General features: G+C 45.9%; 1 protein-coding gene across 1 annotated transcript; it reads right to left on the reverse strand.

Moving 5' to 3' along the window:
- Positions 1-604: 604 nt before the first annotated feature.
- Positions 605-23,604, reverse strand: LOC137355509 (eukaryotic translation initiation factor 4E-binding protein 2-like). Its single transcript, XM_068020736.1, has 3 exons — positions 23,328-23,604; positions 15,442-15,627; positions 605-4,785 (listed from the first exon to the last, which is right to left on the reverse strand). Exons 1-3 carry the CDS (start codon positions 23,461-23,463, stop codon positions 4,754-4,756), a joined length of 354 nt encoding a protein of 117 aa, XP_067876837.1. The 5' UTR covers positions 23,464-23,604; the 3' UTR covers positions 605-4,753.
- Between the last annotated feature and the right edge of the window lie 486 nt (positions 23,605-24,090).

Genomic DNA, 24,090 nt, shown 5'->3' on the forward strand with positions numbered 1-24,090 from the left:
AATGCAAAATAGTTAGTTGTCGTTAATCCTGTCCTCCCAATGTCTGCACACCATTATCCAGCACCAGTCACTGGGCGGTAACCTGGAGCTTTAACTCTTGCAGTCCTCCACCAGCCCCGTCGAACTGGCATTGCAACCTTCACCTACACAGAACAAGGCAAGATCAAACCTGGCACCTTCCTGGTCTGGCTTAGTATTCCCCGTTGTGGTGCTTCTGCTCACGATATAAAGAAGCCCATTAACAGCAGGTACAGACTCTAAATCAGAATGTGTAGTTATTAAGACTAGCCATCAGGATTTATAGGAGGCACAAACATGAGGCTTATCCAGCTGCTGCCAGTGTCTATTTTGATGACCAATACTCACAAGATCATATCCGTGACACTCCAATCGAACCCTGACCATGGTCTCTGCAGTCATCCATCTTATCCAGATGTGGTGCCTTTCAAACCTCTGGGGAGGACCAAATGCCAAGTGCAACTTGCCCTGATTTAAATCAAGGATCCTCTGAAGCCAGTCCATTGGCCCAACTAACTCCGTGCTTTTAAATAACACACAAGTTCAACAGCTCCTAAAGCTAAATGGAAACCACAAGAACACAATATAAAAGGATAAAGTTTATTGTTTTTTTGGAAACTTTATTCCATACAAAGATTTTGCCATTGATGATAAATCCAACCACAGATAGCTTGCCAACACATCTGATTTGATGAGGGGGGTCAGAACAACGGAGGTGTCACCATCTGAATGAGAGGGAGCGGGCATCCTTTTCCAAATGGGACTCAGTGAAAACAGCTGCCACTATTTCAATGGCTCTTTGAGCCTGGTGATGCTGGGAATCTAACATCCTTTGGTGTTCTTTGAGGGTTAGCAACCCTCCAGGATTGCCCTGCAGGCTCCAGGAATCAAAGGCTTAAAATTAAGGTCATTGTTGCTAGCAACCCAAGAAGAAAGTAATAAAACAAGAAAAAGAACAGTTTTGCAAATTTTCCTCACTTTTGTCTGTTTTGGGAAAATAACTGTTTGACTGACAAGTCAAGAATCATTCAATTGGGTATTGTAGTCTATTCATTTTCCAACTGGAGTGGGAACATGGTGCATCACACAGTTGGAGGCAGCTCATGTGATGATATCTCCATGAATAGGTCCAACCAGAGTTGGCATCCCAAGGTTCTACTCCAAACAGGAAACAGGAGTCATGCAAACAGTCATCTCCTGAAGGGGGTCAAAGACTTTGTAAAGGAAACCAACTTTTCTGGTTTCCAAGAACCTCTGACTTCACACAATTAGGAACTGCAATAGACTGAAAGGAAGTGAACAGCAATCAAGACACTGGAGCAGGGACCAGGCTGACTGGCCAGGGCACTTCCCCTTATTGTTATTGAAGTGGTTTTTCCAACACTGACCCATCACAGAACAAGAGTATTACATTTTATTTTAGACTGTGGGCTAGCATGCTGACTACTCAGCCCACGTGCTGTTACTCACAGGTACCTGGCCTCTGTACCATGCACTAACTATACAGGCCACTGGTATAGAGGTGATACATGCGAGCATGCTACAGTTTTGCCCTTGCAAACTCCTCAAATGATAGAAGTATAATTCCCTTGAGTATGGCAGTGTTCATATGGTATCTTACCCAAGAGATCTTCAGTGTAAAAACTTGAGACATTGAGTGTCGTTTTGCTGTTCACCCATGAGACCATCTCATGCAACCTGCACCCTGCCCTCTTATGTTTCACACAACTGGATAGTAAGGAGGAGTGGAAAGTGTAGCTTCCCCTGCAACCCCCCCCCCGCCCCCACCTCTCAACTCCAAGAATATCGATACTAGTTCCAAGGCTCCCACAGTTATTGCTCTCGCTGAGGACAGCTAACACAGCACATTTGAGTGATTGAATTTGGAAGCTTCCTCGTCTAGTACACAACCTCAATTTTAAAAGCTGCCTTGTTAGTGCATGGGTCATTGAATTCTGCACCACTGAACAATCCAAAAGGGAGGAGGAAGTCCCAGAGGGTTTGTGCTGATATAAACACTGCCGTTAATACTGGAGTTTGGGGAGGGGCAGGGGCACTATCTGTGCCTTTCAGCTTCATGAAGCCAAAAAGAAAATTAACCAATTAAGTCGACTCATAAATCGCACAACCACATTAGAAAATTCTTAGTGTGTAATGGAGGGTCAGGTTTGGCTGCCATTGACCTCTAGTCACGTAGCTTGTGATATTCACTATCTACACTGAGGCAGTTGTCAAATCACAGTGCAGCATGACATTTTCAGGAAGGAAATAGAGTGAACACTGTGGTGTCAGGGAAACATAACAGTCCTCACACCTTGAAGAGTTATAAAGGGAACACTAATGAGCATAGAGAGGGAGACCCATGACAGTAATGATCCTGGCAGTAGGGGCAATCTAACGAATGCCAGCCCAGATTTACCCCACAGTGATTTTACCAGGAGGGCAAATCTACAAACTGACAGGGATACTTTCAATCCACTCTATGCAAACTGACAGGGACACTGCAATTGTCGTGTTGCCCTGAGCTTACGGGGGGGGGGGGGGGGGGGAGGGAGTGTCAGGAGTGGGAAGTAAAGCTGATTAGGATTCATAACCTGAAACAAAAAGTTGGATGCTTTAAGAGATCTGTTTCTGTTGCGAATGGTTTTCACAATCAGTTGACATCTGTTGGTGTTTGAGGTGAAAACACTGTCCAGACACAAAATGATGGCGAAAAGCAACAGGTCACAACCAAGACCTCTCTAAACAAAAAAAAAAGACGCAAATGCTAATTCTGTGCCGAGGTAATTATCGGACATTCAGGAGCGCCAAGGTCCCTCACATTGGTTATAGGAGCAAAATATCAACTGATTCACCAAATTAAAAAAAAAAATCATAATTAACCGCACAACTTCTGTTTTGTTGGCCATTCGAGCTGATCTCCACCAGCATCAAGCTACGCAAGCAGCTGATTTTATTCATTTGTTCAAAGTATCAATTACTTACAGAGCCAACGCAGCAACACCGCGTTACAAAACCCCCATCAAAAGAAAAACTATATTCAGTGGAAGTTACAAAGAAGGGAAAATGATTGACAAACTATGTCTCTAACAGCGCCCACAAGAGAGGAGGAAGGGTCAAAGCTACAGGTGCAGCCTTCAGCTGAGGAAGCAGATTTATTTTTTTGATTAGAAAGTGGAATTTTCTCCCACGAACCATGTTAAAGCAGAATTCATAGATTCTTTTAGAAGGAATTAGCAACTTAAAAAGAAAAGATTACTGAATTGTGTGGGGAATGGAATTCGATATCTTGCCTGCGGAAAATCATCGGTGCAGACTTGATGGACTGAATGGCCTGTTCCGGTGCCGTGACATTCTGTGATCAGAGTTCTGAAGCAGAGGGTCCCCACTTCGAGTGCTAACCTGTTGCTTCCTGCTACTGACGGTTCTGCTGTGTATTTCCAGCCTTCCCTGGTTTTTCAATCAAAAATTAACTTTTAACTCAAGGACTGAATCCCAGCAGCCCCGATACAGGCATTGCTAAGGTGGAACTGCATTTTGCAAAAATTGGTCTCCCGAACGTCGGAAGCTGTTTCACGGGACCAGATTTCGGATCACCGGCCGTGTTTTACCCTGACTTATCAAATTTAAAGAAAGATAAACACTAAAACTCACCAACCCAAACGCTTAAGCGTGGAAAATGTTACGTAAAATGCTTCGGCAAAAAAATGGACAAATACTGCAATCTCCATGCACTCTGGGACCTGACCCAGCCTGGCAGTACATAAAACCAACCCAATTCAAGCAATTACGTATCTCATTATGCCCACTAAACAACAGGATAGGTCCATTCATTTTCAACAAAACAAAAAGGTTACCAATCGGCCACTGTTAAACACAATACCACACAGTTCCCAGTGTGATCTGCTATTAACTATGGACTTTGCCAAACATATATCCCATGCTCTGCCTGCTCAGGTCCAAGACACTTTGTAATTGCACCTCACCAGGAGCTGAATGGTTTCCCATTCACAGAAGCGAAGCACATTGGAATATATGCCCCATCTTGAAGAAGACGATGGACGGTCGGAAAAGACAGCAGAAACAGTCCACGATGCAGTACTTTCAGCAACAAAACTCATTGCTTTAAAATAAAACTTCTGGAATATTAGCTTAAAAAAAAAACACTGGTGGCTTAGGAGTTGAATGGATTATAATTAAAATAGTTAAACAAGGAGCTCGCTGTGGGGTTTTGCAGAACTCAAAACAGCATTCCACATTCTTCCAAAAAAATAAAGAGCATACATTATGGCTCTGTCCCAAAAACCCTTTTCAAACTCAATTTAAAATGAAACATTATTCGCAGCTGCTATATACATGCCGTGCTGTATTATGGGAACTGCTACAATATTGCTCTGTGTACAAAGAGTTTAAAAAATAATTTTTTTTGTCCATTGACAAAACTTTCACCTCTCTCTCCCTCTCAAAAAAGGCAATTTCCCCCCATTATATCCAAGAATCTGGTGGATAATTAGGACCAACCTATTTCATTGCAAAAACATGATTTAAGGTCGTGTGGCCAAGTGTGAATGTTGCAGGGTTGACCGCAGGCCACAGGCAAAACTTATTCACTTTTTTTTTAGGCAGATATCGGGAGAGCTTGTGTACCACTGCAAAGGCCCAGACGTTTGGAACCACAAGACAGGTCACTGAAGCGTCAAGAAGAAGTGGAGTTGGCAGTCAGCGCACGGAAAGCTTAGATGTCCATCTCAAACTGAGCATCCTCCCCTGGGGAAAAAAAAAGAAGAGTCAGCCGCCAATATTTTGGTGCGTAAATTTTTTCAGTGGGATCAGAGGAGGAGTGTGTTGAGTCAGAAGTAGGAAGGGCAATTGGGGGAAGCCACCGATCAGACTGAAACTTAAGCGAAGAATAAATCACACAACCTGGTTAAGCATAGAGGCCAAATCAGCTGCAATCCTAGTGACAGCCAAGACTCAAGTGGTAGCACTATCGGCCTTTAAGAATCAGGAGGTTGTGCGTTCAACCAGGAATATCTAGGCTGACCATTCCAGCGCAGCATTGAGGGAGTGCTGCACTGTTGGAGGTGCCACCTTTTGGATGAGACGTTAAGCCGAGGCCCTGTCTGCTCTCAGATGGATGCAACAAATCCCTTAGCACTATTTCAAAAGAAAAGCAGAGGAGTTTGTCTGGTGTCCTGGCCAACATTTAACCCTCAAACAGCATTACCTAAAACAGATTATTTAGTCATTTATTTCATTGTCGTTTGTGGGAGCTTGCTGTGCACAAATTGGCTGCCTCATCTCCTACATTACAACAGTGATGATACCACAAACAAAAAGATGTACTTCATTGGCTGTAAATTGGCTGACATGTCCTGTGGACGTGAACGGCGCTATATAAATGCAAGTCTTTTTTCAGTCCAACAATTCACCTCAAATCAGTGCCAGTGGAATCCAGATCAACGTTGTACAGGTTGGTTTCACGGTCTCACCTAATTTAGACACATGCCAGCCACTTTACTCGAGTTAGAAAGAATGAAAAAGGTTTGCATTTATATAGCATCATTCACCTCCTCAGGACAGCCAATAACTTACTTACGAAGTATAGTCACTGTTGCTAGTACCGAACCAAGGTATCAGCCTCTGCATCTAAAGGCTGTGGGTTCAAGCCTCACTCCAAAGACACAAGCACAAAGTCTAAGCTGACAATACTTTAGTCAGCCCCATTGCATTTGTTTGCATCTGTGTCGCAGCAGATGCACCAAATGCGGCGATTTCCTCTGGAACTGTGCTGTCTGCCCGCAAGCATCTCTCGAGCTGCACGCGCCACGGGCTAACTGTGCACAAACTGGCTGCCTACATTCCAACGACGACTCCTTCACTGGCTGTGAAGTGCTTCGGGACATCCTGAGGTTCTGAAAGGCGCTACACAAATGCAAGTCTTTCTTTTTATGTCGGCAGAGCAAGGTGCCACAAACACCAATTGAGCTAAACGTCTAGGTAACCTGTGGCAGTGACGAATGTTGAGGGATAAAAATTGGCAGGGCTCTGACAAGAACCTCTCTGCTCTTCTGAAGCAGAGTCACTAGATCTTTTACACTCACCAGAGAGGATAACAATGGCTTCGGTTCAATCTTCCATCTGAAAGGCAGCTGCCCCAACACTGCAGCACTAACTCAAGTTAGATTATGTGCTTCAGTCTCTGGAGTGGGAATTGAACCCAGAACCTTCTGATTCAGGGTTGAAAGCGTGACCAAGCCAAGACTTGTTTGTGCTGACAAAAAATTAAACGCAACAAAAACTTCACAATCCTGCTGGCAAGATAGAAGATAAATGGAGCAACCTCACTGAACTGTCCTTGTTTGTACACACGGAGTTTGGACTGCAGCAACAACTATGAGTATTTGTATAGTATCTTTAGCACAGCAGGTGCTTTACCGGGAGAAAGGGTGCTGAGCCTTGGGAGTGGGGTTTGAATAACTGAATGAAGGTTGGATCCAAAAAGTGAGACTCCTTTTTTTTAAAAAAAAAGGTAGTGGAATTCAGGGATAGAGTTCAGACAGCAGGGTTGAATGCTCAGTCACTAATGCTGGAGGCAAAATGAGTTGAGAGTAAGGGAGAGTTCAGGAGGAGTGGGGGGGGGAAGGAATGGTTGCAGTGATAGAAAGGTGCAAGGCTGCGGAGAGATGTGAAACGACCAAATGATTTCCACTTTTATTAACTGCAGGTTACCTAAAAAGCAAATAGATAAACAGAAGTCTGGGGCAGGATTTTTTCCCTGCGGTCCCCAGGACCCCACCCCCAGTCAGGGTCAAACAGGGGTCAGAAGCCCACACAGTGTGAGAATCACTCACCTGATATGTTCCCTCAATTGGCCAATGAATAGCCAGGGGATGGGCTCACTGTCCAATTAAGAACGGCAGGCAGGCTTTTGAAGTTGGAGGGCCAATCAGAAGCTTCCCAGCTTGGAAGCAACAGCAGGATGGCATGGTAGGTAAGTGACCCCAAGATGGAGCTGCCCTCCTTCCAACTTTTAGAAAAATCTAAAATAGCAAAAAGGCCTTTGCAGCCAGGCCACTTCTGTGGAGGGAAAATCCCAGTCAGCCACGTGACTATTTTTAAAAATTCGTTCATGGGATGTGGGCATCGCTGGCCAGGCCAGCATTTATTGCCCATCCTTAATTGCCCTCGAGAAGGTGGTGGTGAGCTGCCTTCTTGAACCGCTGCAGTCCATGTGGAGTAGGTATACCCACAGTGCTGTTAGGAAGGGAGTTCCAGGATTTTGATCCAGTGACAGTGAAGGAACGGCGATATAGTTCCAAGTCAGGATGGTGTGTGACTTGGAGGGGAACTTGCAGGTGGTGATGTTCCCATGCATCTGCTGCCCTTGTCCTTCTAGGCGGTACAAGTCACTGGTTTGGAAGGGCCTGTCGAAGGAGCCTTGGTCAGTTGCTGCAGTGCATCTGCTGTCACTGTACGTCAGTGGTGGAGAGAACGAATGTTTAAGGTGGTAAATGGGGTGCCAATCAAGCGGGCTGCTTTGTCCTGGATGGTGTCGAGCTTCTTGAGTGTTGTTGGAGCTGCACCCATCCAGGCAAGTGGTGAGTATTCCATCACACTCCTGATTTGTGCCTTGTAGATGGTGGACAGGCTTTGGGAAGTCGCAGAATTACCAGCCTCTGACCTGCTCTTGCAGCCACATGGGTGTGGCTGGTCCAGTTCAGTTTCTGGTCAATGGTAACCCTCAGGATGTTGATAGTGGGGGATTCAGCGATGGTAATGCCATTGAACGTCAAGGAGAGATGGTTAGATTCTCTCTTGTTTGAGATGGTCATTGCCTGATACTTAAGTGGCAAGTAACATTCGTGTCACACATCAGCCCAAGCCTGGACATTGTCCATGTCTTGCTGCATAAGAATATGGACTGCATCAGTATCTGAGGAGTTGTGAATGGTGCTGAACATTGTGCAATCATCAGCAAACATCCCCACTTCTGATCTTATGATGGACGGAAGGTCATTGATGAAGCAGCTAAAGCTGGTTGAGCCTAGGACACTACCCTGAGGAACTCCTGCAGTGATGTCCTGGGACTGAGATGATTGACCTCCAACAACCACAACCATCTTCCTTTGTGCTAGCTGTGACTCCAACCAACGGAGAGATTTCCCCCGGATTCCCATTGACACCGGTTTTGCTAGGGCTCCTTGATGCCATACTTGGTCAAATGCTGCCCTGATGTCAAGGGCAGTTGCTCTCATCTCAACAGGCCACTAACCATCTTAACTGGCTATCTGCCAGCTGTGGGCGAATAGCCCTGCCACTCCATCGCCCCCACCCAATCCCCATCCCGGCGTCAACCAGAGTATCCAGTGTTTGAAGGCACGCCTTCAGGGTCCTATCTCGACCACAGATAGTTTGATAACTGTGTGTCACATCACTAAGCTATTTGCCAGCCAAAATCGAGCCAGTTTGGAGATCTGATGGGCACAGGTGCTGGCTAATACCAGCAAATCCCCTCAAGGAGAGACAAAAAGCACATTGTTGAACTGTTGTTTGGCCAAAGCACTGCTTGGCATCAAGCCTGTGCATGTTCCTCAGCCCGCACACTGACTGTCCCCAAACCCTTCTCTATCAAGCCATGTCCACAGCAAGGTGCCAGTTTAAATTCCACACACTTCCTTCACTATCCCGGAGAGGCCAGTACCTCAAGTATTGCTGAAGAACATATTCTGGCACCACCCACGGATTCACATTGGCTGCAGTTTTCCGATAGCCCTGCTTTCCCAATGCTGCGATTTTCCTGCCCGTTTGTGTTAGCAAGTAGGAAAAATCACAGCCTGGGAGTGGAAAATTCCAGTCAGTGCACCTGGCATAGACAAGTTAGTGGAATAATCACCTGGGTGTGTAAGGAAGCAATGGCTATAATGGGTCCGATAGCAAAAAGGAAAAATAAGGACTTGCATTTTGATAGAGTCTTCCATGACCTCAGGATGTCACAAAACACTAGACAGCCAATTAAGTACCTTTTCTTAAGTGTAGCCACTGATGTAATGTAGGAAATGCACCAATTTGTGCACAGCAAGATCCCATTTCAACAATGCGTCAACAATGAGACGATCTGCTTTAAGTTATGTCGGTTGAGGACACCAGGGGAAACTCCACTGATCATCTTCCAATAATATCACAGGATCTTTCACGAGGGCAGACGGGACCTCACTAACGTCTGACAGTGCAGCACCCCCTCAGTACTGCACTGAACTGATAGCCGAGATTATGTACCAGGGAGAAGTGAGTGGCAAACAGTGTTCTGCAAAAGTTCCACCCTATCTGAACCCTCATCCCACACCCACACCCTCAGTAGTTCAATAACTAAGGCAGATGTGAAGATGGAGGCTGCTTTAAAGGAAGAGACTGCTGCAGCATTGCAGAGCACCGACCAGTCACCTAGGTCTGGGAGCACCTCAGTGGGAGTTGCAGAGATTCTGCTGCATGGAGCAGCCCACCTCCAGCAAATCCAGCTCGAGAGGAGCTCATGAACAGAAACAGTGGGCACAGCACAGCTCCACAGAGCAAATCACTGCACCTGGTTGCATCTGCCAACGAAAGCAGAACGAGAAAACAAGTAGTTAAGATCAGAATGAGGAGAGCCAAGAGGGAGCATGAGAAAATCATTTTAACACATTAAAAATTAACACATTAAAAAGGAACATGAAGTCGATTACAAGAGACAAAAGAGAATTGTTAAAAACGAGGTTGGACTCCAGAGAGGAGAGACTGTCAATTCATAAATAGTCAAAAAAAAATGGTTAGAGGTTATTTCATAAGTACTTTGTGTATGTCAGTGCTAGAGTGAAGGATGTGGAGAGGACGTGAATCCTGAAGCGGCTGAGAGCTCAGCAGAGTGCCCGTCTTTCCCAGAACTCTGTGCTGGATTCCCTCTTCATCCTTCTTGAACTGTCTGCCGCCTTTTAGGAACATAGGAGCAGGAGTCGGCCATTCAGCCCATCGAGCCTGTCCCGCCATTCAATATGATCATGGCTGATCGTCCAGTTCAATTTTTCTTCCCCCCACACTATCCTCATACCCCCTTTATTTCATTTGTATTTAGAAATCTGTCAATCTCTTCTTTAAACATACTTAATGACTGAGCTTCCACAGCCCTCTAGGGTTGAGAATTCCAAAGATTCACAACCCTCGGAGTAAAGAAATTTCTCCTCATCTCTGTCCTAAGTGGCTTCCCCCTTATTTTGAAATTGTGTCCCCTGGTTCTAGACTCTCATTCTTATAAACTCTAGCGAATACCGGCCCAGTTTCCCCAATCTCTCTTCATAGGACAGTCCCACCATCCCGGGAACAAGTCTGGTGAATCTTGGTTACACTCCCTCTATGGCAATAATATCCTTCCTAAGGTAAGGGAACCCAAAACTGCACACAGTACTCCAGGTGCGGTCTAACCAAGGTTCTATACAATTGAAGCAAGACTTCACTACTCCATTAGCCTTCTTAATTGCTTGCTGCACCTGCATCTTAGCTTTCAGTGACTTATTGACAAGGACACCCAGATCCCTTTGTACATCGACACTTTCTAATCTCTTACCATTTAAGAAATACTCTGCACATCTGTTCCTCCTACAAAAGTGGATAACCTCACATTTTTCCATATTATATTCCATCAGCCATGTGCTTGCCCACTCACTAAGTCTGTCCAAATCCCCTTGAAGCCGCTTTGCATCTTCCTCACAACACACATTCCCACCATGGTTCACCACGCCATCCTCCAATGCCCCTCCAATGTTGTCCAGCTGGCTGGGACTGCTGTCACCTGGTTCCAGTCTCATCTATCCAGACATAGCCAGGAGAATCACTTCCAATGGCTTCTCTTTCTGCTCCTGCACAGTTACCAATGGTTTCCCCCAAGCATCCATCCTTAGCCCCTTCCTATTTCTCATCTACATGCTGCCCCACAGTGACATCATCCAAAAACACAGCACCAGTTTCCACATGTACACTGACGACACCCTCCTTACCTCATCACCACCTCACTTGACCGACCCCTCCATAGTTTGGAGACAATCAGGCTGCTTGTCCGACATCCTGTACCACAAAAGCAAAAGTTTCCTCCATTGGCAATAGAGAAGCCATCGTCAACAGTCTCTGTCAGAAACTCCATTCTCTTACCATCTCTCCCTGGCAACTCGGAGGCTGAACCAGACTGTTCGCAACATTGGTGTTGTACCTTACCAAGAAGAGCTTCCGACTACGTGTACCATCACTAAGACTGTTATTTTCACCTCTATCATTGCCGAACTTGCCTCAGCTCATCTGCCACTGAAACCCTGACCCGTTCCTTTGTTACTTCTAGACTGGACTATTCCACCAACACTCCTGGCTGACCTCCCTCGTTCCAGCTTCCACAAAACATGGTCATTTACAACTCTGCTGCCCATCTCCTATCTCGTAACAAGTCCTGTTCACCCATCATCCCTGCACGGGTTTCGGGTTACGTATCACCTCAAATTTTTAAATTCTCAATCTCCAGTCCCTCCCAGCCTCGCCCGTCCCCATCTCTAATTTCCTGCAACCCTACAACCACTCAGGGAACTCAGTCTTCTGTCAATTCTGGGCTCTTGAGCTAGAGGTTGTGAGGATTGATATACTTGAGGGACTTTTCAAATGGCTCTTCTTTACTCAAGACAATCTTGTATTTAGGCATCTAGCAAACTGTCTTATAAAATAACCATTTCCCTTCTTTTGGAGACCAAGGAAAGGATGCTGGAGGTGCACAGTTTCCCAACATCTGTGCTGGAAGCGCCCAAGTAGAAATGCAACCCTTTTATTCTTGACTTACTTGCAGCATGTAGGCTGACCATGACTCATGGCCCTCCTGCTTTGGGTGCTATGGCATTGGAAGGATGAATGAGAATGGACAGAGACTGCTTGAGTTGTGTACCTATCACAACCTCTGCATCGCCAACTCGTTCTTTCATACTAAACCCTGTCACCAGGTTTCTTGGAGCCACCTTAGATCACGTCGTCAGCACCAGCTGGACCTCATTGTCACGAGGTGAGCCTCTTTAAACAGCGTTCAAATCACACGCAGCTTCCACAGTGCGGACTGCGACACCGACCATTCCCTGGTGTGCAGCAAGGTTAGACTCAAACCAAAGAAGTTGCATCACTCCAAGCAGAAGGGCCACCCACGCATCAACACTAACAGAATTTCTTATCCACATCTGTTACATAAGTTTCTAAATTCACTTGAAAAAGCCCTTCAAAACACTCCTACAGGGGATGCAGAGACTAAGTGGGCCCACATCAGAGACGCCATCACTGACTCAGCAATGACCACCTATGGCAAACGTGTGAAGCGGAATGCAGACTGGTTTCAATCTCACTTTGAAGAGCTGGAACCTGTCATAGCTGCTAAGCGCATTGCACTGCTGAACTACAAGAAAGCCCCCAGTGAGTTAATATCCGTAGCACTTAAAGCAGCTGGAAGCGCTGCACAAAGAACAGCCAGGCGCTGCGCAAATGACTACTGGCAACATCTATGCAGTCATATTCAGCTGGCCTCCGACACCAGAAACATCAGAGGAATGTATGATGGCATTAAGAGAGCTTTTGGGCCAACCATCAAGAAGATCGCCCCCCTCAAATCTAAATCAGGGGACACAATCACTAACCAACACAAGTAAATGGACTGCTGGGTGGAGCACTACCTAGAACTGTACTCCAGGGAAAATGTTGTCACTGAGACTGCCCTCAATGCAGCCCAGTCTCTGCCTGTCATGGATGAGCTGGACAAACAGCCAACTAAATCAGAACTCAGTGATGCCATTGATTCTCTAGCCAGTGGAAAAGCCCCTGGGAAGGACAACATTACCCCTGAAATAATCAAGAGTGCCAAGCCTGCTATACTCTCAGCACTCCATGAACTGATTTGCCTGTGCTGGGCTAAGGGAGCAGTACCACAGGACATGCGCAATGCCAATACCATCACCCTCTATAAGAACAATGGTGACCGCAGTGACTACAACAACTACTGTGGAATCTCCCTACTCAGCATAGTGGGGAAAGTCTTCACTCGAGTCGTTTTAAACAGACTCCAGAAGCAGGCTGAGCGTGTCTACCCTGAGGCACAGTGTGGCTTTCGAGCAGAGAGATCCACCATTGACATGCTTTTCTCCCTTCACCAGCTACAGGAGAAATGCCATGAACAGATGCCCCTCTATGTTGCTTTCATTGATCTCACTAAAGCCTTTGACTTCATCAACAGGCGTGGTCTCTTCAGACTACTAGAAAAGATCGGATGTCCAAAGCTACTAAGTATCATCACCTCATTCCATGACAATATGAAAGGCACAATTCAGCAGAGCGGCGCCTCATCAGACCCCTTTCCAATCCTGAGTGGCGTGAAACAGGGCTGTGTTCTCGCACCCACACTGTTTGGGATCTTCTTCTCCCTGGTGCTCTCACATGCGTTCAAGTCTTCAGAAGAAGGAATTTTCCTCCACACAAGATCAGATGGCAGGTTGTTCAACCTTGCCCGTCTTAGAACAAAGACCAAAGTACGGAAAGTCCTCATCAGGGAACTCCTCTTTGCTGACGATGCTGCATTAACATCTCACACTGAAGAGTGTCTGCAGAGACTCATTGACAGGTTTGCGGCTGCCTGCAATGAATTTGGCCTAACCGTCAGCCTCAAGAAAACGAACATCATGGGGCAGGACCTCAGAAATGCTCCATCCGTCAATATCGGCAACCACCCTCTGGAAGTGGTTCAAGAGTTCACCTACCTAGGCTCAACTATCACCAGTAACCTGTCACTCGATGCAGAAATCAACAAGCGCATGGGCAAGGCTTCCACTGCTATGTCCAGACTGGCCAAGAGAGTGTGGGAAAATGGCTAACTGACACGGAACACAAAAGTCCGAGTGTATCAAGCCTGTGTCCTCAGTACCTTGCTCTACGGCAGTGAGGCCTGGACAACGTATGTTAGCCAAGAGCGACGTCTCAACTCATTCCATCTTCACTGCCTCTGGAAAATCTTTGGCATCAGGTGGCAGGACCGTATCTCCAACACAGAATTCCTCGAGGCGGCCAACATCCCCAGCATATACACCCTACTGAGCCAGCGGCGCTTGAGATGGCTTGGCCATGTGAGCCGCATGGAAGATGGCAGGATCCCCAAGGACGCATTGTACAGCGAGCTCGCCACTGGTATCAGATCCACCGGCCGTTCATGTCTCCACTTTAAAAGACGTCTGCAAACGCGACATGAAGTCCTGTGACACTGACCACAAGTCGTGGGAGTCAGTTGCCAGTGATCGCCAGAGCTGGCGGGCAGCCATCAAGAGTGGCGAGTCGAAGAGACTTAGCGGTTGGCAGGAAAAAAAGACAGAAGCGCAAGGAGAGAGCCAACTGTGTAACATCCCCAACAACCAATTTTATCTGTAGCACCTGTGGAAGAGTCTGTCACTCTAGAATTGGCCTTTATAGCCACTCCAGGCGCTGCTTCACAAACCACTGACCACCTCCAAGCACTTACCCATTGTCTCTTGAGACAAGGATGCCAAACAAGAAGACATATAGCAAAAAAAATTATAGACCAGCAGAACTCTTGTTAGACACTGCCATGGAGGCATCAGCTGGTATGACCATACTCAGTACTGTAAAGTTTTTTGTGCAGGATTTGCTTCAACTTGCACTTCAACTCCCTGCTTGGAGATGAATCTAAGAGTAGCATGGCTCACTTCCAGCAGTGCTGCTGCCAGATTGTCAGGCATTGGAGCTTCACACGGAGTTCCCAGCTTCCATCTTGGGGATCCCAATGGCTGTATGTGCTGTTAGTCATGTTGTTGCAACGGACCCCCAAGCACAGTTGTTGGTGATGACAGAGTACATTCAGAGTCACATCAGATGAATATATTCGGATTCGGCTGGAAAACTTGCGAGAATGCTGCTTACTGTGAATTCCCGGCAAAACTAACCACCACCTGTCTTCAAATCCCACAGTCCAGGAAGGGCTGTACAAAGAAGGAGGAGAAACACTTTAGGAAAAACAAGCAGGAGAAGAAATGGAGAGCACGTGATTGGAAGAACAGAGAGAGAGCGTGAGAGAGAGAAAGAGAAAACACAGACAAGATAGGGTGCACAAGAAAGTACGCATGAAGGTGGGAGAAATGAAGATGGCATGATGTGTATGTGTGCAAGACAGAGCTCACGCACACAAATGTGGTGCAAATACATCTAACAACAAATACAATAGTTCTGATTACATTAACTGGACCAGTAACTGTACCTATATGCTGTTAATCCATACTGGTCCTTGTTATCACCCATCAGTTCCACTTTTATGAATTTTAGGATTAAATCTTAGTTAAATGTCAGACACTTTGTGGTTTAAACATGATAGAATCTCACCAGTGGCTGATTTCCCCTCACGGTTGTTATCACAGTGGCCAGCATCATTCACTTCTACCTTGGTGTCTTCAGCAATGCCAGGGGTAGTTACGCCTGGGATATGTGGGAGGTAACGAGGTGGGGTCTTCGCAACTGGGGAATGGCGACACTCCATAAGAAATTTACGGTCGTAAATAATCCGGGTGCCTAAAACAAATTCAATAAACGTCACTTGACATCGCAAATTAAACTTGCAAAATAGGAGGTCTCACTCTGCTGCCATTCCAACTCTTCAAGTATTTGGAGAGAGCACAAAGATTTCTGTAAAAAAAAAAGACTGCATAAAGAATTTCAACAAGTCTATGAAATCAGACCTTACTCATTCACACTTTAGGAAGAATGTCAAGACCTTAAAGAAGGTGCAGAGGAGATTTAACAGGATGGCACCAGTGATGAGGGACTATGGAGAGACTACAAGAAGTTGGGTGATACGATTAGTAGAGGTGTTCAAAATGATGAAGGGTTTTGATAGAGTAGTTCAGGAGAAACTGTTTCCACTGGGTAATTAACCAGGGGACACAGATTGAAGGCCAATCAACAAAAGAACCAGAGCAGAGATGTGGAGAATTATTTACTTAATATTAATGCAGCGACTTTTTGTGATTGGGCACAGACCAAAGGAAATTGGTTAGGTACTCCAAGGGGAGTATTTGCCAGGATATGGGGCAGTGTGATAAATTAGCTCTGTCAAAAGGGCTGGCACAGACATAATGAGCCAAATGGCCTCCCTCTCAGCTGCACGATTGTATGATTCACAGCTAGCTTTCAGCAGGACTCACCCAGTGACCTACTTATTGTTTCCTCCTTAGCCTAAGGCCTAATACTTCTGCTTCATCTGCAATTTATTAAAGCAGTATTATTCAATGGAAAAATTGCTCACCAGCCAAAGGTGACGCTCTGGCGACACCATTCCAGGAACTTTAGTCAAAAATGCCTTACAGATACTCACACTATACAGGTAACTATACTTCACATCTGTTTATTTACTTAACATCCACCACCATTCAGTAACTAAGGAGGTAAAGCACTCACAATGATCAAAAAGATGCACTGCAGCAATGCACCACGGCTCCTTAGACAGCACCTTCCAAACCCGCGACCTCTATACCAACTAGAAGGACAAGGGCAGCAAATGCATGGGAACACCACCACCTGCAAGTTCCCCTCCAAGTCACACACCATCCCGACTTGGAACTATATCGCCGTTCCTTCACTGTCACTGGGTCAAAATCCTGGCACTCCCTTCCTAACAGCACTGTGGGTGTACCTACCCCACATGGACTGCAGCGGTTCAAGAAGGCAGCTCACCACCACCTTCTCAAGGGCAATTAGGGATGGGCAATAAATGCTGGCCGAGACAGCGAAGCCCACATCCCGTGAATGAATATTAAAAAAAAAAGATGCGCCTGGGGTCAAATCCAAAAATACATCAAAAGGCACACAACATTCAGAACTGAGTGCAGAAGGAGGCCATTCAGCCCATCGTGTCTGCGCTGGCTCTCTGAATAAGCATCTCACCTAGTGCCACTCCCCCACTTAACCCTGCACATTCCTCCTTTTTGGATAACAGTCTAATTCCCTTTTGAATTTCTCGACTGAATCTGCCTCACCACACTCTCAGGCACTGCATTCCAGACCTTAACCACTCGCCCGTGAAAAAGTTTTCCCTCATGTCCCTTTTGCTTCTTTTACCAATTACTGTGTTGTTCAACATACACAAACTCCATGAGCAGACTGCAACAATGGGCTCTGTAGTACAGAACTCACCCCAGACATAAAACTTACACATCTAACCTACTGCAATTCCTCCTAAATATAACATAAAGCAACACAACAATTTATCTGTAGATAAACAGAGACAGGATCAAACAAACAGAGGCCACAGGCAATGTCACCCCACTGAACCCAGTATTTCCTTCACTCTCAAGTGGGCCAACTCCAGTTTCTGGCTGTGCAGATTGCTCTCGATCCACAGTCTCCAGTCATCCCACCCCTCCAACATTCAGGCTGCAATCCAAGAATCTACGGCTCAGTCTGATACATTTTCCTTTGTCAATAGTCAGCACTTCAAAAGCTCTCTCAGCACCTTTTAATTTAAAAAAGCCCCCTCCTTCACAACCTAGGCCTTAACGGATGGGCCACCATGCTCCTTGTGGAGTGCCCAGAGACCCAGAGCAAGGTTCACATGTTTGCAACTCCCAAAAGATCAGGCAGCGTTAATGGACCTCATGCTTTTATTTTATATTTAGCTGGCGTGTGGACCTGCTTCATGTTGAAATGGGCTCATGCGACCAGTCGGCCATTAATGGACAAGGGTGGAACAGGCGTCCCATCACCTGCTCGTCAACCCAATGACTGCTCTTCAAATCAATTCCTGTTACATTTCCACCCAATGTCAAAGGTTGGAATGAATACTCTGCAATGGCAGTAATGAAATACTGTAGCACCAGTGAACAGGTCACAGAACTAGTCCAATTTCTCAGTTAGAGAAGGCAGTTGTGTAGATTTGGTTTCCAATAATCCTGCTGATTGTTCTGACTCACAGTTGGTGCCTTCCTATCAATGGGCTTCTGAATAAGTCTGAAAGATGTGTCGTCTCTGATTTCCCTGCAGACCTCCTGGCACCAACACACTCTTAGAATAATGGAACATCTGACAGACTTGCCCTGCCTGCTGTGTACCATCTATTACTGTTATATAGCTGGTGGGTGTCAACACACAAACCCTGGTACAAACACAGATGCCAACAGTGAACTTAAATTGCTGACAGTGAATTTGTAAGAAAAAAAAATACATTTTTGCTGGATTGGAGATTTTTGGCATCAGCCAATCAGATCATTTGGAGGATGGGATTGGAGCTGCACGAACCACATTGGCTGCAGCCAGTCACTGAATTGTTACAGCAATGAAGGAGGCCATTTGGCCCATCATGCGCGCACCGGCTCTCCGAATGAGTAATTCGCCTAATGCCATTCCCCCGCCTTCTCCCCGTAACCCTGCACTAACATCCATCAAACTGATGAAGGACAGGGTTTGAACCTACCAAAATCTGATGCTACTTTCTCTCAAAATAGAGGTTAAAAAAAAAATGAGAACGAGGATTTTACAATCTGCAATTCTCCCTGTCCAAGCAATTAAATTCTGAGTGGCCAAGGTTTGAATTTACTTAATAATCAGACCATGTTGCTTTAAAGGGACACAGCTTTACCAGAGAATACAAAGTGAATTACAATAACCGTTATTTAAATAGCACCATTAACACAGTAAAGCTTCCTAAGGCATTTTACAACACAGAGCAAAGGAGACATGACTAAAAGCTTGGTGGAAGAGGTAGGTTTCAAGGAGCGTCTTAAAGGAAGAGAGAGATAGAGAGAGAGTCGGAGCGGTTTACGGAGGGAATACAAGAGCTTCAGGCTGAGGCAGCTGAAGGCATGGTCACTAATGATGGTTGAAGGAAGTGGGAATGCACACAAAGGCAGAGTTGGAGGAATATAGAGTTCTCAGATGTTTGTGTGGATAGAGGGTAAGGAGCAGCGAGACCATAAAGAGTATAACATTTTAAAATGGAGGTGTTGGTGTTGCGGGAGCTGATTTAGGTCAGTGAGCAGAGGGGTGATGGGTGAATGGGACTTGGTGCGAGTTAGTATACTGGACAGTCTCATATTTACAGAGGGTGGAAAATGGAAGGCTGGCCAACAGAGCAGTAGAATAGTTGAGCTTGAAGGTAACAAAGGAATAGATGAGAGTTTCAGCAGCAGATGCGACGAGGCAGAGACAGAGGAGGGAGTGAAACGGGGGACGTACCAAAGTGGGAAAGTAAGGGTTTTTCAGGGGATCAAATTGAATGCAGAAAGGAATGGTAGAAGGTGCAGGGAGGATGTCAGCAGTGAGGAATACAAGGAAGTGATCAGAGGTGGCCTCAACCGTGATTGAGATAATGGCCATGTGAGATGGCACGGTTGACCGTGATTATCTATAGGAGAGTTTAGATGGAGTGAGAGGTTAAAAGGAGGACAGGAAGCTGGTTGAAAGCATTGAGGCAGAGAAGGCATTCGGGGCAGTGGCTGTGGGAGGAAATGAGTGAAGATATCTCAATGAGAAACCTGGAGTGAGGCTTGGGTGGGAAGCCGAGAATGAAGGAGGTAAAAGGAGTGAGGCAAGGTGAGATGTTCAAAGGAGAAGGTGGTGCCAGAGGAGTAGTGGGTCAGAACAAGGTGAGATCTGGTGATAAGGGCTACTTGCCACAGCGGTGGTTTGGTCAGGACAGGTAGATGGTACAGCCAGGTAAAGAGGCTTCAGTAAGGGGCAAGGTGGCATCATCTGTCAGCTAAGTTTCCATTAAGGCCTGATGGCGATGCAATCATCCATAATTAAGGTCATGCATGGCAGGAATTACAGGGTTAAAACAAACTCCTTTTACAGCTGCACATTTCCCAACTTACTGCAAGTAACGTCACAGGTGATTATATAGTGCGCGTGTGTTTTTCTTCATAGGCATTTTCTGGGGCATGGCCAGCTTATTTTCATCAGAATTGTTGGCAGATTATTCTTGCTCAAGGGAGGAGACTCTGTGGTGGGAACACATTGACTGGCTTCTCTTCGTGACTTCTGTCAAAGCACTTACATAAATGCCAGGGCTCGGAAATAAAACTGCAGATGGGTTTGGCATGTTGATGAAATTACAGATTCCCAATAGTTAGGATTTTACTAAAATATATCGTTGCAAAGTGCTGTGCAGCGCATGTGCGAGAGTCACGGCACTCGGTTACGCATTGTAACTTGGATAACTGTTTTCATTTCATGTGGAGGACTCCTTAATACTTTGCAGTGAACATAGAGAGCCTGAGGCTCTACACCAGCCACTGGGATTGAAGAGTGACGTTACAAGCCCCAGACTAGAAACTAATCAGCTTGTGTTGACTCTTCCTGCACACCATGCTTTGGTGCACTTTCTATAAAACCTGTATTATTTTTAGTTTTCACTACAAGAAAATAAACAAGGACAGGGAGTCAAAAGAACTGAGATATTCCCTAGATTAAGTTTTGGTGAAGCATTATTGAGAACAAAATGGAGGGAGGAATGTCAGAGGGACAGGAGGAGGCCATTCAGCCCCTTGAGGCTGTCCCACCATTCAATTAAATCATGACTGCTCTCCACCTCAACTCTATGACCCTTTCTACTCTTATCCAAGAAAAATCTATTGATCGTAGCCTTGAAAATTTCAAATCGACCCATAACATCCACAGCCCTTTGATGGGAAAGAGAGTCATGCAAACACTTGAAGCATTCCTGCTCTCATCACGAGCTTCAGGCATTTTAAGGCTTTGGAAATAGAAAATGTTTGAAATGTATTGCACCTAAAAAAGGAAAAAACACAATGTTTGGGTGAGACCTTTCATTACGTCTGCTGTTTTGCTTTGATGACATTCACCCCTCCTACCTCTGGAAGCTATTGCATGTGAATACAATACAGTTTACTTACAAACACTTAAATCAGCCATCTCTCAAGTCAGGTAATCCCTGCCTTCCCCTGGACAGCTATAGCTGTAATAGTGAGTCACAAGGGGGTAGGAAGGGAACAGAGCAGTAAACATGTCGATATCCCACTGGAGAATAACTCTCCAGCTCTCAGAACTCAGATCCCACTACATTCAACCTAAAAAGGCGAAAAAATTCAACATTCCTAGAAGAGGGCCTAGAATTTGCAAGTGCAGTAGGGACACAGGCTCCTCATAGCTTGAACTGCAGGCATAGCCAAGATTCCACTATTAATATACTGGAAGGTTGGGGAAGAAATCGTGGGTATTTTATTCTCATGGAGGAAAAACTAGGCAATTTATGGATATTCAACAGTCTTGTCTCTTGCTAAATCTGTTAAAATTTATTCTTGAGGTTCACCCCTTCGCCAAACACACACTTCCCCCCCACCCCACCTCGATTTTTCACGAGCGCTCTTCATTCCCCCCCCTTCCATCAGTTTCTACTCAGAGAATCGTCTCTCCTACCAACAACGACCCCGCCCTACATCCCACTCCCACCAATTTACAGAAACACTTGTCTGGTTCTCTCTCTCATGTTCACCATACACTGTGGATAAGAATTCCCAATCTCCTGAGCATCACATCCTGGACCAGGAACAAGGATCGGGGGTGCTAATTAACGTCACCGAATGCAAGTCCAGAATATGAACTGCCTACATAATACATGGTTGTATCCATCTCCCTTCAGTAATTCCTAAGTCGACCACTCCTGCTAAAGGGGTCAGAGACCAGTAATTCTCACTCTTACTCAGCCCTCCTTCCATTCAGAATTCAGCTCATCCTAACTGGAACATTTCCATGTGCTTCCGATTCTCCATCCCAGTCAGCTTTGGAGAGGGAACATGCAGCTTACACTTGAAGCCTTTCATGACTGCTGACAGACACGGATAATATAGCAGGCGTCAGCTGTGGCTCGATTGGTAGTGCTCACATCTCTCGAGTAAGATGGTTATGGGTCCAAGTCGCACTCCAGAGACTTGACCATAAAATCCAGGCTAACACTCCTACTGAGGGAGTGCTGTGCAGTCTTTCCCAAGAGGGTCTGAACCAAGGCCCTTCCCGCTCAGGCAGGTGTAAAAGCTCTCTTGACACTATTTCAAACAGCTGGGGAGTTCTGGCCAATATCTGCCCCTCAACCACCAACACAGATTATCTGGTCATTATCACATTGCTGTCTGCGGGAGCTTGCTGTGCACAAATTGGCTGCGGTGTTTCCTACAACAGCGACTACACTTCAAGAAATGCTTGATTGGCTGCGAAACACTTTGGGGGGGGGGGGGGGCGCGGGGCAGCCTGAGCTCATGAAAGGTGCTACAGTAATGCAAGTCTTTAAGACATGATCAAGTTGGGAAGTTTGTGTTTTTATTGCTGTGACTTTTTTCTGCGCTTGTTGTGAGTTTGACTGAAACCTGTTGTCCACTCTCATATTTGGGACTACTGGGCTCACTGCAGCGCCAAGCCAGTGTCACCCTTATTGGCCCCACCCCCAGACAGGCAAAAGCAGCAGAAACTGCATGGAAATCAATCAGCGAGGCAGAGCCTATTAAATTGACACAGCTGGGGTGGGTGGGCAGGCGCTGCTGACACTGCAAATGTGCGACATAATCACGAGTCTAAAACATGAACTCCAACCCCTTGAAAGAGGAGGAGGCAAAGAAAATAATGTCTGAACATTCACAGCCCCCTTCTCCCCTTCAAAATAACCACCACTGCCTTTTTAATCAGTTTCCCTCTGCATTGTAAACCAAAATTAAAAGCACTCAGTGGAGTCGCACAGAACAGAGAGAGTGTGTTAATTGCAAACAGGAAATCTACCAGCCACTGAAAGTCACTATTTAAAGTCCTGCTTTATGCATTAAGAAAATTAATGCAAAATCTGTGCAACCATTCCCGCACAACTGCATTAGTTTCGACTCGACTCTGGTGCACTTCAAATTCAGCTAAAATATATATGCATAATGTTTTTTTTTAAAGTTAACCCCCCCCCCTGCTCAAGTAACACGCGGTTAAGCTTCTTATGATACGGCCTGCAAGAAAAAAATATATAGTCCAGCAATGCGAGCGAAGGAGAACTGGACACGGGCGAATTTTATTACAAGATATTGCACTGAGGCTTTTTTTTTTGCAATCGCCCCTGGGTTAAAGCACCCCCACTTTTTAAAAAGGAGTTAGCGAGCGACCCTCCCCCATACCATGTACCATACCAGGCCGCTCTGCATTTCAGGGATATATTTATTGCATAAAATGCAAGCAAGAACCGGGAAGGTTGCATCATTTCTGCAGGGAGGAATCTGCATTTATCTTACCTCCGGGAGTGGTGGAGAACAGGGTCCCCCCTGGCGTAGTGCAATAGTCATGAGGTAGCTGCGTTGCATCGTTTAGAGTCACTCTTCTGGTGGTGGGGATCACTCGGCATTCACTTTGCTGACAACTTGCAGACATCGTCCTGTTCCCTTTAAAAGCAAATGCAAAAAAAAAAATTAATGTTCAGCCGCTTAAAAAGCGTCCTGTTCCTTCCTATCCGCTTTCCACCCGTCAGCACACTTGCACCCTCACCCACCAGTGAGGCACCACCTACTGGATGGCTTCTTTCCGTGATGGGAGGGGAAAAAAACACACACAACAAATCTTCATTTGTGGTCATGCAGTAAGGCAAGAGTATGACCTTTAAAGGGGCCCCTGTCTTCATGAATCTTCGACAACCTTTTCCCTCCTGTTAGTTTATTAATGTACAATGCAATGTTACTGTGGCTCTCTCCCCAACCAACTGGGGGGGGGGGGGGGGGGGGGGGTGGAAATCTGCCAATTGTCAAGAAAGACTTTGCATTTATATAGCACCTTTCGCATCCTCAGGATACTCCCAAAGTGCTTTACAGCCAATCAGGTACTTTTGAAATGTTGTCACTGTTACCATGTAGGAAATGCAGTAGCCAATTTGTGCACAGCAAGCTCCCAATGCGATAATAAGCAGATGATCTGTTTTTGTGCTCATATTGATTGAGGGATCAGTATTGGCCTGGACAACTCTCCTTTGAAATAGTGCCCTGGGATCTTTTACATCCAGCTGAG

The sequence above is a fragment of the Heterodontus francisci genome, chromosome 42, assembly GCF_036365525.1.
Source record: "Heterodontus francisci isolate sHetFra1 chromosome 42, sHetFra1.hap1, whole genome shotgun sequence".
In the NCBI taxonomy this organism is placed as follows: domain Eukaryota; kingdom Metazoa; phylum Chordata; class Chondrichthyes; order Heterodontiformes; family Heterodontidae; genus Heterodontus; species Heterodontus francisci.

Coding starts and splice junctions, on each gene's coding strand:
- LOC137355509 (XM_068020736.1), bottom strand. CDS start 23,463: ATGTCTGCAAGTTGTCAGCAAAGTGAATGCCGAGTGATCCCCACCACC. Junction 15,628..23,327: donor GTTCTCCACCACTCCCGGAG/GTAAGATAAATG, acceptor AATTTGTTTTAG/GCACCCGGATTATTTACGAC. Junction 4,786..15,441: donor TGAGGGGAAATCAGCCACTG/GTGAGATTCTAT, acceptor TTTTTTCCCCAG/GGGAGGATGCTCAGTTTGAG.